This window comes from Monopterus albus, unplaced genomic scaffold (genome assembly GCF_001952655.1).
Source record: "Monopterus albus unplaced genomic scaffold, M_albus_1.0 scaffold295.1, whole genome shotgun sequence".
NCBI lineage: Eukaryota > Metazoa > Chordata > Actinopteri > Synbranchiformes > Synbranchidae > Monopterus > Monopterus albus.
This window is the reverse complement of record NW_018128175.1, coordinates 202,763-220,357: the sequence shown is the minus strand read 5'-3', so window position 1 is coordinate 220,357 and position 17,595 is coordinate 202,763. Positions and strand designations below refer to the sequence as shown.

Here is a 17,595-nt window from a genome sequence, read left to right as displayed (position 1 = left end):
CCCCCACCCTGTTCTGCTCACACCCCGTTCCTCTCTGAAGTCACAATTCCAGTCCATTTGCAGCAATAGTATTAAGTCTAATAAAGTCAGTATTTTAAACCCAGTTCTTCACAAAGAAAGTACATTAAAAACCAAACAAATACAATCCTGCAAGCATCTGCATCAGCTGTTTGGGGTTTCCACAAAACTCCTCCCCCTTCTCTCCTCCTCTGAACCAGTCAGCGTTTCTGCATGTGGTCTTTTGTTGTTGTTCTTGTTAATACATCCCAGAGTTTTCTGTGCATACTCGACCTGTGCACGTATATGTTTTTTCTGTCTTTTTGAAATGTTTGTTTTGCAATTAATGAATGCTCCTTGTGATCAAAGAGAGAAAAGGGGCTATGTTGTGGCAGTGGAGGAGGGAGGGACGATTGTGGTGGTGCATTCTTGTTTCATTGGCATGTATGTGGATGAGCTGTGTGTGTATTTTTCGACGAGAGGGAACACTAAAGGTATTTCACCTACTTCTACATGTGGCTACCACAGGTGGAGAAGGAGTGCAGAGGGAAATAAAGGTGGAAGTCTGCATGAAGGGTCTGTTTCCATGGTAACAACCCCGTCATCTCCTCAGCACACCTCTAAAAGCAGTCCTCCGCCAACAAATGTCCGTTTCTCTCAGCACGCTCAAGAGGCTGGAAGGGTGGTCAAGGGCGAATGGACCAGGGAGCAGGACGAGGGACTTAATAGGTTTTCTGGATAATTCCTGGTATCAGAAACAAGTCAGGACATCACACAGGTTAGCAGCAAGAGTTCACAAAACAGCAATGGTCACAGGTGATTGGATGGTTAGGGTAGAGGAGTGGATAATGGTGGACAGCGAGGAATGATGAAAAGGGGAGTGTGTTTGTCACGTAGTTGAAGTATGCCGTTTGTAAAATATTACTTTGATTCTCTCAGTATACTTATACAAAAACAAATGTCCATAAATGATTATGTACATCTACCTATGTACAGAATCTTCTCTCTGTGTCACCGGCTTATAGGGATACTGGGAGCGGTTTTAGCCCAATGCCAACTACACAGCGTCTCTATTTAAGATTCGTCCTGTGTCCCCACAGATGCAACTGACAACCTTGCTCTCTCTCGGCCGGCAGCCAGGCTTTTGGTGTCATTATTTTCCAGTTCGTGCCTCCGGATGTGCATGGGCGAGGGGCAGTGCTTGGAGGGCGTGCCTGAGGGGTAGGGCACCTGTCCGTTCTTCTCGTCTGAAAAAAGTTGTTTAATTACGTCAAAGAAGTTACTCAAAGGGCTGCCTAGGTACACAGACAGGAAGAGGACAAAAAGGGGAAAGAGAAGAAAGACAACAAACAAACTAATGAACAATGCGGTTCACAGGATAGACACATGGCTACAGGTAAGACAGGGCAAGCAGAGACGAGGAGGAGGACCGACACGCAGCGGGATGAGAACTGCTGGGACAGCAATGAGGGGCCATGTAGTCTGTGTCTGATAAATCATGCATTTGTTACAGCACAATCAGTAACACACATAACACACAACTATTTAATATAATGCTAGAAATGATAGCAAATAGTGGGGCTTAAATATAGACATCTGTAGACATCTGTAGACCGACAGCAGTGTAAATGTCTTGAACATATATGGTGTGCCAAGTAGGTCTGGCTAGCCAGAAGCAGGACAGATGATGGAAGGACAACAGTGAGAAAGCTTGGAGCTTCAAGACAAAGCTACACTTGAAGGATAAAAATATCAATGTCTCCTCTCCTTTTCTGCAGACGTCATAGAACTGAAGGGCGATTTGAGCCTTGGCAAAGCTCAGAAGATGGATGCTATCTGCTCACAGCTATTGCACCATGTGAAGCCCATCTAACACAGGCTTAAGTCATCTTAGAGCAAAGAGACAAACTATGATCAACATGCTTCTCCACTGGAATTCAGACTCCTACACTTCAGTGAACTATGAGATTTGTCCTAAGATGTCAAACACACTGGGGGGCTGCATCATCATTGTTCTACAAGAAAAAGTCAAGACTGGTGATTTAAATCATAAATTATGCCTCAACTTGATGTTGTAGAAAACAGACAGCTATGCTAAATAATAAAACATTTATTTCTCTCTAACTACTATACACCGATCAGCCATAACATTATGACCACTTGACTAATACTGTGTACACAGGAGATGATGCGACAGTTGGTTGGTAGTCGTGTCACTCTGCAGCTCACTGTGCATCTTCTGTGAATCTGTTTGCTTCCATAGTTGTACTGTCAGGAAGAGCACAACTATCTCTACCATTCAGTGAACAACTTATGTAAAAGGAGTGAAGACTGTGGTTGTGAGGACAAGTTAGAGAGAATTTTTTAGACAAATTCAACAGCCTCCCCACTCTAGGTGTGATATTACCATTTGCCTGTTCACTGTGTGTCCTTCCTTAGACCAGTGTCGGTAGGTACTGACCACTGCGGACCAGGAACACCCACCAAGACCTGCAGTCTGGGAGATGCTCTGACCCAGACATCAGCTGTCACAGTTTGGCCCTTGTGAGAGTCTCTCAGATCCTTATGTTTGCCTGTTTTAACCACTTCCAACACATCAACATTGAGGACTGAATGTTCACTTGCTGCCTAATACACCCCACACGCTGACAGGCGCCACTGTAAGATAAGTGTTATTCACTTCACCTGCCAGTGGTCATAATGTTATGGGTGATCAGTGTAACTGCACTAAGGGTGTGTGTATGTGTGTCTGTCTAATAGTTTGCATGCAGATCTCTTGCTAAACACACTTTTTCTACAGGGTGTTAAAGGTGCCACTGCAGGTAGGTGGTGGAGTAAAGACATCAAACATGAGAAATGGAGCATATAAAGAGTCAGTGTTCTTTTTATTAATGGTGCACACACACAGCACATCTCTGGGACCTATCAATCACAAACGGTACTGTTTTAAATACTTAGTAAAAGAGCCATGTCCTCAACTGAGTCCTGTGGGTCGACAAATGAACAGTGATCTCATCAGTAAAAACAGGCCGGGGTGCTGCACACATGACACAAAACACACACAGACCTGTGTCTGTGTATCAGCACAGAAATGCTCATCTAAGCTAAATGAGAAAATGTGTTTTTGTTGTTTGTTTTTCTATGTGTATATATTGTATGTGAGAGAGAGAGAGAGAGAGTGTGTATGTAGGCATGTGTGAATGTGCCACAGTTGGTTTCAGCCGTTCCATTATCCAGCTGGACAAAGGATGCAGCCAACTTCTCCCTAATGTGTGAAGAACTCCACATTTACTCATTTCACTCCACCCATATCTGCACTTTTTCAAAAAATGGCAGGATACTTCTGAAACTAAAGGATCTACAGTAAATGATTCATTTAGAATGATCTAGGTAAAAAATAATTAACAATTAATGCATTACTTATGTTTTATCATCAAAATCGTTCTTATACTACACACAGCACTGAATTTTACCCTTCCTGTGTCATCTCTGCTGCACAGACAACCCACAGCAGTCGTTAAAACCCAATCTAATGTAATTTATTCTAATTTTACCCTTCCCATGCCTCAACATCTTAATTTGCTTGACAATATAAAACATCAGAAGTAATTGGTAAACTTACTGAGGCACTACAATGTGAACAGACTGTTAAATATCACAACACCTGTCATGACTGCTGTTCATTTCTGTGTGCCAATGAGAGTAATGCCAGATACCAAAGATACACCTCATACTTATCAACTTAGTAGTGACAGTACAATATCAAAAGCTATATGATATCAGTTCAATAACCTGCGACTGACACTGAAACAAAAGCATTCAGACACTACGACTACGATTTACATTTGTGATGGAACAACATCCAAAAGAAGACAGCACACCTCCTCCCGATATGAAAAAAATTAAATCAGGCTGATGGTGTTCCCCTGTCTGACCAGCAGGTGGAACTATTGTCAAAAGGATGGCCACAAACACAGCAGATGATTCACAAGGAAGGACATGCAACGAGCAGAAGAGGAGTAGAAGAATCCCTCCTTCTTTCCTCATCATCCAGGCTGTGTGTTGAGTAAAAATACAGCTGGAAAGAACAAGTTTATACATGCTCACTCAGGGACTCACTATCGACCTGCAATAAGTGAGAGGTCGAAAGAAGAAGGAAGGTTTTAATAAGATCACGGGAGAATGGTCAGAGGGTTATTATGATCACAGAGGAAGAGGTTCTGCAGCTACACAGCTGGTGCGTTTGGAGGAGCCAAAAGAGAGTGTACAGGCATACACCGAAAGAAAAGCATGAGCAAGGTGTGGTGGTTGTTTCTGTGCAGTGAGGTGCATTGTGGGAGTGTGTTGAGGTGCTGTGGTGTTGCCATGGTGACAAGCTCCGAAGATCAGTCTTGGAAGTAGGAGTAACAGAATGCGAATCAGCCTACTCTACCTCTACTCTAATCCTCACTGCCAGGGCAACGAGACAACGTTTGACCTGCAGTCGGTGCTTGAGAACAACTCCCACCATTTCATGGCAGTGAGGCGCGGGCATGCAAAGGAAGCTGTTTCAAGAAGCAGAAAGCGGCTCAGGGATTTCAAGCATGGGGAAGATGAGGGCAGGATTTAGCTTGGCTTCAGCGATGAGGAGTGAGAATGGTTCGTCAGATGGTGGGAGGATGAGCGGATGAGGCAGTTGGGGGTAAGGGTGAAGAGATTTTGGAAAAGATTTTGATTTTTTTTTCTTTTAAATATGAGTTCTTACTCACCAGACAGCTGCTGGACCCCAGGCTGGTCATGTGTGCTTAACAACTGGCTCTGAATCGTCTCCACTACACGTTTAAAACGCCGGCTGGGTCCTAAACACAGGACAAAAAACGCAAAAGTTAGGAGAAAAGGAGAAACATACAGAAGCAAGTGCATGGTCTGAAATGCAAAAAGGTTGAAATGGAAGAGGAATGCTGCTGCAAGCTCCTGCTGCCTTCCTGTTGTGTACACTATGGTATGTACATGGTCAATGACATGGAAGAACCAGCAGGCTCCAAACAGCCACTGTCACACCCCTTTCAGCTTAAACGTCCCCCCAATTGAATGGGCTTGTGGGTGTGTGTGAGAGAGAGAATAAAAGAAAGCATACACATCTTTCTGCAAGACTACACACACATGAATGATTGCATAGTATGTTATCTTGCATAGCCAGACTTCATCTTTGTTACGCTCAGGGAAGTTTGGGGAAAATCTAATCAAGCATTCAGGCCTGCAAGAACTATGAATACTCCTTAGGCAGTCATTCTTTTTGGCAGCAAGTTTGACAACACCCACCCTTGGGAACAGTACTTCTGGTTTATTTATTGGCTGGATACAAACAAGTGTAATTTTATTAGACTTGAAGCATGGCAGCATCCTACTTGACATTTAAAGATGGCCTTCTCCACACTTTTCACACTGACTTGTGAGCTTGAATTTCCCAAGACCTCTGTAAATCCTGATGAGATGGATGGCTGCTATTCATTGTTACATAACACTGTACTGTATGTAACTGTTCTCTGTGGTCTGTTATCTCACAGTAGAAAGGTTTGAAATGGACTCTTTCTGTTTGGACTGTACATAAGAAAAGGAATCATGTCCCTCAAAGCCAAATTCAAGGCAATCTGCTTTGCTTGAAGTGCAAACACAGTGACTGTTGACTTGTTGTTTTTGGAACTAATGGTCCCTCTACTGCTTTTCATTACTTTCTGTGAACAGTTGCGTGCTCTTCATTTGTGTGTTTCCAAGCACATGTACAGTATGTCACTTCAGACAAAAACTCTACTGTGCATGCAAGACACACAAGCATATTTAAACAAGTAGATGGATAACTTCTTGAGGTGTGCTAGAGAGTCCTGACCTGAGAGCAGAGTGAAGGTGACAGAGTAGATGCCATTCTCCTTGGTAGCGGCTGTGCTCTCCGTGTAGGTGATATCCACCTGAAATTTGACTGGCTTCTGGAAGACTGTGGGGCCAGCTGTGGACTTGTACTCTGCTCGGAAACTGGTCTGAGAGATCACGCTGTGACTCAGGCTGGGGATCTGGAAGGAACAAAGAAAAGGCGTCAGTGCAGGGAAATTGACAAAGAGGCACAGGTAGGAATAAAACCAGGTAGTGAAAAGAGACAAGTAATGGGATTATACATAGGAGCACAGATGTTTAATTTTTCTCCCACACCTTGCAAATGACAAGGTGAATAAACCCCCATTAAAATACCCTCCACACACTACGAGCTACAGTTCTAAGGAGATTAACGCCTTGGGGAGTAGCCATGCATGCCAGGGAGACTTAAGCTAATGTAATCTTGAGTCATCCAACAACATCACACTCTCCCACCTAAAATGAATTTGTATGCCCAATGAACAGGTGAGCTCTAAAATTGTCACAGTGTTGGAGAGGGGCTGACATTCCATTAATATGAGCGCGCTGAAAGGTATAATTCCACTGATTCAGGTGCCAGTCTTCTGTCTGGAATAGCAGCTAACACGACCCAGAGGATAAAATAGCTATCCCCCAGGGATGAGGAAACATATTTGACATTGCCCTGCACTAGCAGAGTTGATATTTATTTTGACTTTTTAAATCTGAGGTGAGGGTAGTTTTTGTTCAATTATGTGCAGTGAATATCAACTACCACCACTGAGTGTTTGTTGTTACAGATTCTGCCATGCTCACTGTGAAACCCTGATGTTGCCTGCATCTGCACATCCACACTATTGTAAACACAACACACCGGAATACAATTTACGGTATTTCTCACTTTCTCGCACTACACATCTAAATATACACACAAACGCAGGCATTCACTCAATACGTGCTATTGAGGTCATAGCATCTATATGCTAATGATCAATGCTCTCTTTGATTTTTTATTGACCTCAAGAAAGTCGCAGTCAGAGAAAACTGAAGCGCTGAACACAAGCAGTTTAGTGAATTGGTACATAAATCAGAAGCATGTTAGTGAGGCTGGCTCACAGCATAGCCAATCACTACTTCTGTTAGAAAAGGAAACACCGTGCACCAGGCGGCAGGTACACAGGTAATACTGCTACAAATATATAGAGAGAAAGGTGTGGGGCACAGAGGACACAGCACATGTGGGAGAGGGGTCATAGGGGCAGAGGAGGAAAGAGAAAGCAAGAGCAGCATGTACCGAGAGAAAGGCTTGAACAATGTCAGCCTTGATGGAGCTGAGAGGCTTGTCTTTGATTACAATGAAGATCTGCTCCTCTTTCTCCAGGTTTATGAAGTTACCAAACCATGATTTTTTGGCAAGCCTGTGAGGAAAGACAAGAAGAGAAACAGATGGTCAGCTGTATGTTTGCATTGTTTACCACTGTAGAGGCTGTTTTCCTTCACCCTGGTATTTTCCTTGTTTTACGCACACATCCATCTATTTATTCATCCAGAAAAATAGAGAGCAGCTGAAGACCTCACTATCTCACTCTCTCTGCAGCTCTGGGGGAAAGGCACAAACGAAGGATAGCCTGAGGGAAATGAGGGAAAACTGTGCAGGGGAAGAAAGTTTTCTGACATCTCATCTTCTGCACAGCTGAGTATATATTATAAATGCATGTATGTGGTGTGAGTGAGGGGAGAGAGAGGGAGAGAGATAATTGAGGTCCCTGTGAACAGAACTATAGGTCCAGAAGGGGCAGAGGTAGATGAATTCACTACAGGCTTCAGACCAGGTATACCTGCACCCACTAATAAGCTATATGGACTCTTATTTTCTGGCATTCTAATAAGATTCTTGAAAATGTTGTTGGATTCGCAATACTCAAACATCAGAAAAAGGAGAAGCACTATAATCCCCCCCTTTAAATATAACTAAACACTTATTTAAACATGAATACAGACTTATATAATATTATAATATCCACTGAGACCTTAAGGGGTGCATTGCTCTGCAGTAAGGAGCTGGTTACAGCTGGTGTGTGACTTGGCATGTCTTTGATACAGGCTAACCCCAGATACTGTAAGAGAAGGTTGTTTCCACTTAGGATTTTCTTACCAGCCAGGTGGGAATGACCACGCCAGACAAACCGGCATATCTAGGCCAACCTTGAGTTATCAGGCCCTTGGGAGCTACATTGTCTCTGTTATAACCAACCCACTACCTCGTGCAATGCTGCTGTTTCTCCAACTCAGACCAGACCCGAGATCATTACAGGGAACTCAGTGGACAAAAACCAAGCATTCATGGAGGTAATACTTTCCAAATCCAAGAGTGAGCCTGTTTGAACTAATGAGGGGCTGACAGGTTATGCATAATTATGATATTAGTGGTGGCTTTTAAAAGCACAGTATCTACTTACTCTGGGGAAGACTCTGGTGTGAGGCTGGACATCTCCTCTTGTGTGGGAACTGCAGAACGCAGAGTCAAAGGTCAGAGGTAAAAGATCAGCAAAAGACAAGTAGATCAGACTAGTGGATGTGGGAAGATTTACAAGACTGCATTATTATTCAATATTTGCCATAAAGATCAACCGTAATGTCACTACCTTGGAGTTTCCTGCGGTGGAAGCGTGGTGATCCCAGGAAGCTGTTCTTGATAGTGTTGAGGCGTGTCCTCCACGGCATGCCTCCGATAGAGGGGCTGGGGGGCGGCGTTGGAGTGGGGGTCCCAGCTGGGCTGTCCTTGGGAGTGTGCACTGGGGTGCCTTTTGGAGTGGGGAGGGGGCTGCCTCGAGGGGAGGGGTGAGGGGTAACCTGTATAAGGGGGATAGATTTAGGTGGGTAATCAGTGAATGAAGAAGGTGCCGGAGCCACAGGGTGAAAGTGGTGCAGCCGGATGGGCAACAGGGGCACTGCTGGGCTGAAAGGCACAGAGAGCTGGGGCTTGGCAGCAAAATGGGAGCGTTTTACCTGGGGACTGTTTGAGACTGGAGCACTGGGGATTGAGGATGGGGAAGTAAGGGGAACAAAGGCAGAAGGTGGCTGTGATGGCAGCTGGCAGGGGGCAGAGGGGCCTGACTGAGGGTTTCAAGGAGCGGGTTGGATCGTGTAGCTTGGAGGGGCTTTGGGACAACTTTGGGCTTGGCGGGGAGTGTCTGTGTCTTGTTGAGTGCCTCTGCCAGGGGCTCAATGTTTGGAGTGAGTGAATTGGGGGTGGAGATACGTGGATCTGAGGAATTATAGATGGGCCCGGGGGATTGAAAGGGCCTGGTATTAGGGGACTGTGACAAGACTGGGGACTGAGGTGGTACACCAAACTTTCTGACGGGCTGGAGTTAGAGAACACAGTGTGAGGATACAACACAGTGAAGAGCCAGAGCAGGTGGAAGAGGGAAGAAAAACGCATGTGGACACATGCACACAAGTACAGTAGAACAAGAGGCAGCCAAAGAAAACAGACAGGTGAGAAGTATACACACAGGAGAGATGGAAACATTAAAAAAAAAAACGAAGACAGGAACAAAAAGAAACATGTAGTTAGACCATTGATTGACTCGTGTTAAAATAAAACAAAAGAAAACTGGAAACAATAACAGCAAGCAATGCAGACAAATTTTAAAAGTTCAAACAAAAAGCATAAAAAAAGATGGGCTTCACTTGAATAAAACATGCAGGTCTAAGCAGACACAGACAGGTGTGAGAGACATGAGGACAATTTGGGCTGTCTCCATAACACGAGGAACATCATTGGTGTATCTGCTCTGAAATTTCCCATTTCCAGATACGTACTGATCTGCTTGATTTGTAATAATACAATTGTATTCACAATGGCGTGCTGATAAAGAATTTCCCTTGTTCACCTCTATTTTTTTTTCAAACACAAATCTGAGAAAATAACTCCACACTGAGCCTCTTGCTGAGAGCGGAATCCAGGCTTTGGATAGGTCTGAGAAATTAATTTCCCTTTCAGATTAGCCTGAAAGAACTTGTGTGGCACGAGGAGCTCGTCTCAGAGATCCCAGCTAATCTCAAGCCTCTCAGGTTAGTCGGTCAGAAAAGTTTATCGCAACCACTCTAGCTCTGAGTAAGAAAAGTGGGGTTCTCTGAAGCATTCCCTGAGCTGGATTTCCACAGAGCTCAGTCCACAGAAAACAAAGAGAGGGATAATGAGCAGAGAGGATAGAGAAATATGAGGCTTTGGATGGAGGAGAAAGTCTGCTGTGCTGTCACGTCCCCCGTGTGTGTTGTACTTGGAGTTAACAGAAAGCTCCAAACTATATGAACACAGTGACAACTCGCGTAAAGCCTGATCGAACACCGGATATGAAGAGCTTATCATAGTTGATCCCTGCTTGCTCAAAACACAAAGGTAGCTCAAAACTTAAGAAGCTGAAAAATATAGTATATCTCAGACTAATAACAAAATGGAACAGGTAGACTAATATTGCATTTGCAGAGAGATACAGTGATATGCTTTCATAGTGTTTGTGCTGTGTTTTGTTAAAGGTCAGAAGCCCCTGTGATGTAGCTGAAGTCTCTTGCTGACATACAGTAAAAAGCAAGAAGATGACAGAAATAAGACAGGATCAGCAGCAGCTGGATGGCTGTTATCCCTGGCAGTGAACAACTACAGCTGCTGAGAGCTGGACCAATAGGTGTGTGTTAGATCTGTGTATGTGTGTGCACCGAGGGTTGCGACTTACCCGTGGGCTATTGAGGGGGCTGGTGGAGAGGCCAGAGGAGGCTCCACTAATAGATCGTGACCTGTGGAAAAAACACGCGAGAACACACACACAGGGGCAGAAGTAATTTGTTGCATCAAAATGTGTACCGCATACATGTTTCAGTAAACACACTTGGAGGTGAGAGCTTGAAGGTCACATGTTGCACATGGTTAGAAAGCGCCTCAGCATATGGTACCGCCATACCAGACACGTGGGCTTCTATGAAGCAAGCACAACACCTTTTCCCACAAAGACGGTGAGAGCACTATGACATAGTAACTGACTTGACAAAACCAATTTCAAGCATTGACTCCCCGTAATTAGTCTCAACCCAATTAAAATCACATTTTGGTCCTAGATCCTGTTGTTGTGGCCACAACTTTTCATGCAAATTGCTAGGGTGCTTTGCACAAATCAGGATTCAAATGAGCTTTATGCCCTGTCTGCTAATAACCCAAATATGCTGACTTTTAAGGCCTTTGCACTGGATCAGTAAAAAAATATCTTGAGGGGGGAATGAAGTGGGACATTTGGTTGAGTGCCATGTGTTGTGTTATTTTCCCCTGCAGATGTCATCAATAACCCCTATGAGCAGAACCCTGCTCAGAAATGAACAATCACAGGACAATCTGTCTTCATCAAGTGTGCGCACACACGTACAAGTACGCACACACACACACACACACACACACACACACACACACACAGTGCCTGTCAACACTCGGAAACACCAGCTGCTCACTGTCACAACACTGTTCCTGTTTGTCATTCAATCTAATACCTCCTTCCTTCGTTCCCTTTGTTTGTCACTCCATTTCAGAGTTCATGCATGTGAACATGTAGCCAAGCCAACAGATCATGTTACTCCTTAAAGAGATGAAGAGATAATGATTACAACTAGTGCTTTTTTTACTTGTTTGATCGAAGGGGTAGACCTCACTGACATATATGAGGGGAGAATGAGGGACAGATGGAAGAATGAGGGTGTAGATGGAGTATTCATGGAGCATCCATGTCCATGACTGATGCTCACTCATCAGCCTCCATTGAGCATTTAATTTAGAACCACCTAAAGAAAGAACTGATTCTATTGCTCAAATCCTACTTCTGAGAGGCATAGACACACAAATAGAACAGAACCAAAGCAGCACTAACCGCTACCATGAGAGAGAGGAAAATATAGAAACACCCACTCTCACGCTATTTTTGTAATTCTCCCACTGCCCCTTCTGTGAGTGTATTTATTGCACAAACTCATGTACACATGAGTAGGCAATACTGAGAACATGTTGGCTAAGAGAGCAACTGACCAGAGAGCTGCTGCCGTTTATATTTAAGTCCTACGATCTACTGAGACATATCTTCAGTTGCTCAGTGCAGCGCCTGTGTGCACATAGCCAAATGCACTTCATCTAAACATGGCCAAAACACAGCATCACCAAGCCATTCTGACATACTGTTAGAGGCGTACTGCATCTGCTAGTGTCGGGCCGACAGGTCTATAAAGCTAATGTTACAGATGGTTATGCTGTACAGTAATTGGCTGTCAGAGGCTCACTCTTCTCTCAGTAAGGTGATGAATTACTGTTGAGAAATGTTTTATTTATGGCGAAAAGCATTCGCAACAAACTAATCATTTATCATCTATCCTAAACAAACCAAGAAGCAAAATGTTATTAAATCACTAGGCGATGAGATGCTGAAGCCAGCATCTGTGCTTGTGCTTGCTTGGTTTAAAAGGTTAAAAAAAAACAAAAAAACAAAGTCTGCAGTATCTAGTCATGTAGAACATCTTGGTTTTCTTTGTCCTCATTTTGAGTTTTCCATCTTTGGTTTCTGCCTCTATCCCCAGAACAACTGAGGTGAGTGGGATTTAATTTGTGCTGTTACAATGTCCTGGTTACTCTAAATAAAACACAAAATACACAGTTGTTATCGGGGTTGCTTCTTTGGTACAAAGCACTGTTGGGAGTGTAGTCTGTACACACCATTGGGGAATATAACTAAGTAGGTTTACTTAAGTCCGGTACTTATACAGTACTTTAATGTAAATTAAATATAAATGTTACTTTATACTTCTATTCCACTACACTACACAAAAATACTGCACATTTTACTGTGCTGTATTAATTTGAGAAGTGTATTTACTTGTTACTTTTCTGATCTTACATTCTAAACCTGTGACTAAGTACATTATGCTATTAACACTTGACCCTTTAGTACTTGCTCCTACAGTCATGGTACCCCTGCATTTCTGCTGGATTATGCGCCAGAAAATTGTTGCAATTATAAATTCTTAGGTATTCTCAAGTTTATTCCTTTTGTTTGCATTGGAACAACACAAAGAAGCAGAAAAAAAAGCCAAATCTGATACATTACACACAAAACTCCAAAGATAGACAGGACAGAATTACTGACATCTTTCCAAAATCATTAGAAATAGTTGGATTTCAAGCATGTGATGCTCCTTTAATTTGGAATGAAACTCACCTGTAGCAACCAACAGGTGCTGGCAATATAGAAATGACACTTGCATCTAGTTGAAATGGAAATGGATTTTTTTTGTGTTTCCCATAAGGCCATTTTGGAACAGGCCCCATGCTCTCAGTGTCTGACCAGCGGTCGTGTCAGAGCATCCAAAGCACCAATGGGGTCTAATGATGGACTGTGGGAAATGGAACAAGTTCAAGAGATTCTGGGATGAAAGCATCGACTGACATAAAACGAAAATGAAGCAAAATGGTGCTAGGAGTGAAATGACAATCGAAAAACACTGTCAGATCAAAACACAATGCTGCTGCTATGCTAGCCTGATTTAAGGCAAGTGAAGAGTTCTTCTCTCCCCTTTCTCCCTTTTCTACTGTAGATTGACTTGGTGCTGCCAATAGAAGTACACAATGTGGAGTAACTTTATTAATGTAAATCAACACACTGTTTAAATTCATGTCTTTTCCTGAGCACTGACAATTCCCCGAGGAGTCACTGCATTAATATTCACAGCTCAGCTGCTCAAAGCTCTAAATGTAGTTAGAGCCCTGTAGTTTGTGCTGCTGTAGAGATCAGTGTTAAAAGTACTTTATTTGTGCTCATTTAAGCTTCTTAAATAAATCAGTCAATAATTAGCATGAGACCCTGACTTATTAAGACTGCTCTCCATCCATTACACTCAGGCTGCATGAAGCAACTAGAGCTGATCTGTACAGAAAAAAAATATGAATTGATATTCTCTTCTTCACACTGCAGCACTTCTCCATATTTCATTTACATATCATTAACCTCCCTTCATTTCTCCTGGCATGTTAAGATTTTAAATTAAATCAGTTGGATTTCTTGTGCTTTGAATTTAGCTTTAAATATCTTTTAAAGACAATTTTGGGTATATAAAGAATGAAATGTAACATGGCTATTGCAGGACTGGTCCCACAAATATTCGATTATACTTCACAGGAGCAGTCAAATCACCAGCCAAATGTATGAAAATGCAGCCTGGGCAGCTGCTTGGATTGTAGCTGCTTACCAAAGATATGTGAGGCAAAATGCTGGATAAGAACTGAGGCTCAGGCATTTTTGTTGTGTAATTTTAGATAAAACCACTTCCCCTCTCTTTTTCACCATTTACACTGGTGGAAATCTGTCAAAACATGTTTCAAAGTCATTCATCTCTCTGACATCCTCTGGTTTGAAGTTCTATGAATCTTCTGTGCTGTTGACAACAGTTTGCTGTAGGGGAAAGGTTAGACTCAGGGAAAATCAGGCACATCTTTGGACGGGTGTGTGTGTGTGTGTGCACATGTATTGAGGTGCACAGGGGTATCGTTATACAAAGCTATCACTGCTGCCACTGTAACACACGCGCACACACACACACACACACAAACACACACGCGCACGCGCGCGCATGCTGTGACCACACTGAGCATACACATGGATGCATTTAAAGGCAGAAAAGCTCAAAAACACAACAAAACCCAACATCCTTTTCCATCCCACTGATCAGCTGGAGAGCTAAGAATTGCCATAGGTGGAAATGAGCCATATAGCGAGAGAGATTCGATATGATTTGGAGGCAGAGGTATGAAACTGCGGTGTAAAAGTCCCCCCCCAGCTCCAACCCCCCACATCTGATAGGAAGCCAGACAACTAGCAGCATCTCTACATTAGCATAGCAATTCTGTACTAGGTGAGGGGGCGTTTAGGACTGAAGTTCAGAAGCACACAAGAGACCACATGAAAGAGAGAGGCAATATGAAAAGGTATAAGGGGGACCCCGTGAGAAATTCGGGTGGATGGGTGAGGAAAAACACAGTGAATCAAAGTAGCAGAGGAAGTACGCAGGGGGAGCTTTTTGTAATGACTGAGGCTGCTGATATATGTAGGATTGTATATGCTGCTAGCTAAAAGTGTCCTGTTTAAATAGGTTCAACACATTAATTTCACTGCCCTTTATGATGAATGCCATTTACTTATGCATTATACAAGAACTGGTGTCAGGAAGTTATTATTATTGCTCGATAAAATCATTGCAATCTGGTCTATTTTGGAATTCAAGACTCACCTGAAACATGAGTTGGAGTGAAGGGCAAAAGAAGGCAGCTTCTAAACTAATGCAACCTTTAACTAAAGAATAAGACTCAGATTGCCTGAAGGGATGAAGGAGCAGAGTGGAGGTGATGAAAGACAAAAAGATTCATCTTAAACTGAAATTCAGAAGCACCAGAGGACAAAAAAAATTAAGCAGAAGTAATTAAGGGTGGGAACTTGTGCAGTGGTTCCCAACAGTGATGTCAAGGGGAAATAAAATTCTTGATATTTTGTTGTTGCCAAACTGCTGAGTGAGAAGTTATTAATGCATCTGACATTTATTCAACCATATAACTACATTTTCTTGTATTGATATAATATATGCTGCCTCTGCATTTATGCCCTATAGCTCTGAAAGCTTTCCCCAGCACTCTTCCAATCTGCCATCTGTCATTAGGCAGATCAGGTTATCACCCCCTCAGATTCAATCTTCCCTACTGTCACAAATGCCACTGCCTCTGCGCAGAAATGTATGGTGTGATGATATACTGGTTGTTGAAATAAGATGAGGAAACAGATTTTAAATCAGTCCGCTGTGCCTTGTGGGGGAGTGGCTCTGGTTTGACTTGAACATTTCTAAAATAGAGAAATGAAGAAATGTTCTGCATCTGGAGAAAGTGGGGCACATTATGGGAGGAACTGATTATCAATGCATTCAGATTATAAAAAGAAGAGATAACTGAGCTGGAATGCTGGAATGGGGCTTGTAGATATAAAGAATGAATTGCAAATGCATAGTCTTCCTCAGTTTGAAAATTAGGTTAAGTAAGAGAGTTATGGGAAACTTTTAGAACTGCCATCCAAAAACTGCTCTGTTGAACCCAGCACTTTTATTTTTTTAGATGAGCTATGAAAATAGGCCTGTGAAGCTCCCAAATGCTGCATATGTCATCATGATTTAAAACAAAGCATCCTGTCTACAGAAAGCTGTTCTGCATCTTTCTCCTTCCACAGACGTCTACTTGCAAGGGGGTCAAACACAGAGCAAGAGGAGGTGAAAGCAGGAGGAGGGAGAGTGACAGGCAAGTGAATACCTTTCTTCTTTGCTGCATTTTCTACCGGCATCAGGAATATCCAAGCTTTTACTGTATACTGATTTACTACAGTGAGACAGGAGACAAAGGGAGCAGAGAATCAGTCTCTGTTTATGCTGGTCCACAATGTAGCCTGTACCAGAGCCAGACTGGCTCTGTCAGACCTGCTGAAACACCACCGAGCTGCGAGATTCTCCATCCGTACACAAACATGTTTGAAAAATTTCCGAACCTTTTCTGTTCACCTCCTTGCATACCTTTGTCCGTGTTGTGTCATGTCGATTGCCCTCCTGGCCGGTACAGGTGAGCCACCATCTGTGACACTGAGGACCTCCATGGACTTCCTCTCTGGTCTCCTCTTGCCGTGGTGGTTCAACATGGGAGAGTCCACCCGCTTCCTTGGAGGATCTGAACAAAACATTGAGAAAGAGAGACTGATTCAGAGTAAACACAACCCACCTGACAGGTATTTCTGTATTAAGCAGTTTTTGTGCATTACATACATACACGCAAGTGTCTGAGTGATGTTTAGCTCTGATCTCACTGACATTTTAACTAATAGTGAATAAGTAGTGGTTTCCTCCCAGACCTTGAACTAATGGCCACTGCATTGACTGTATCACATTCACTGAAGAGGGAGTCTATTCATCAAAATGTCTGAATCTCACAGCGCACTCACACACACTTGCACATAATACTCCTATTGGAGTGATCTTGTCAGAAAATCACCCTGGCACAAGTCTAAGAAGAATAGCTCTGTCTCTGCTTCGATTGCTGTGGGTGGAAATCTGTGCTGTAGCAATGGGATAATGTGTTTTTTGATGATTCAATATCTGAAGTGAAGCAGTGGCAACTGACAGACTGCCCCCCCCCCAAAAAAAAGAATAAGTCTATGGCCTACTGACACCTCCTATTTCAGCTACTATATTTCATTGAGCAGCTCGTCTATTTTCAATCAACAGAAAGCTTTTTCTGCTGGAAGGCCAATCCACTACTGCTGCAGCTGATCCAGTTTCATCTGAGGCAGGAAAACACAGGCAGAATGGTTCAGATTCTATGAGCAATGGTGGAAGGTAACTAAGTACATGTACTCAAGTACTTAACTACAGATGTGAGGTATCTGTACTTTACATGAGTATTTTCATTTTATGCTACTTCATACATTGTGTTCACCATATTTTAGAGGTAAATATTGTACTTTTTACTCCACTACATTTATTTGATAACTTTAGTTACTAATTACATTTCAGAATCAGATTTAACTATACAAAATACAGTATAATCACAAGACTTTATTGATCTCTGGAGGGAAATTCACAAAATGCTGAGTAGTACTTCAAATTATATGCATATAA

The 17,595-nt window shown here is 42.9% G+C and overlaps 1 protein-coding gene across 9 annotated transcripts in view; it reads right to left on the bottom strand.

Moving 5' to 3' along the window:
• Nucleotides 1-6: 6 nt before the first annotated feature.
• brsk2a (BR serine/threonine kinase 2a) overlaps nt 7-17,595 on the bottom strand; it is a 174,195-nt gene continuing 156,606 nt past the window's right edge. For 3 of the 9 annotated variants that reach the window (XM_020623264.1, XM_020623266.1, XM_020623265.1), the window contains 9 exons: nt 16,498-16,648; nt 16,241-16,306; nt 10,605-10,665; nt 8,508-8,715; nt 8,322-8,370; nt 7,157-7,280; nt 5,864-6,044; nt 4,746-4,835; nt 7-1,292 (listed from right to left, as the gene is read on the bottom strand). In XM_020623264.1, the coding sequence (XP_020478920.1) occupies nt 1,072-1,292; nt 4,746-4,835; nt 5,864-6,044; nt 7,157-7,280; nt 8,322-8,370; nt 8,508-8,715; nt 10,605-10,665; nt 16,241-16,306; nt 16,498-16,648 (1,151 nt within the window). In that variant the 3' untranslated portion in view covers nt 7-1,071. Of the gene's footprint in view, nt 1,293-4,745; nt 4,836-5,863; nt 6,045-7,156; nt 7,281-8,321; nt 8,371-8,507; nt 8,716-8,787; nt 9,231-10,604; nt 10,666-16,240; nt 16,307-16,497; nt 16,649-17,595 lie in introns of those variants that run through there. The other 6 variants (XM_020623268.1, XM_020623270.1, XM_020623267.1 and 3 more) reach the window with 5 other exon arrangements.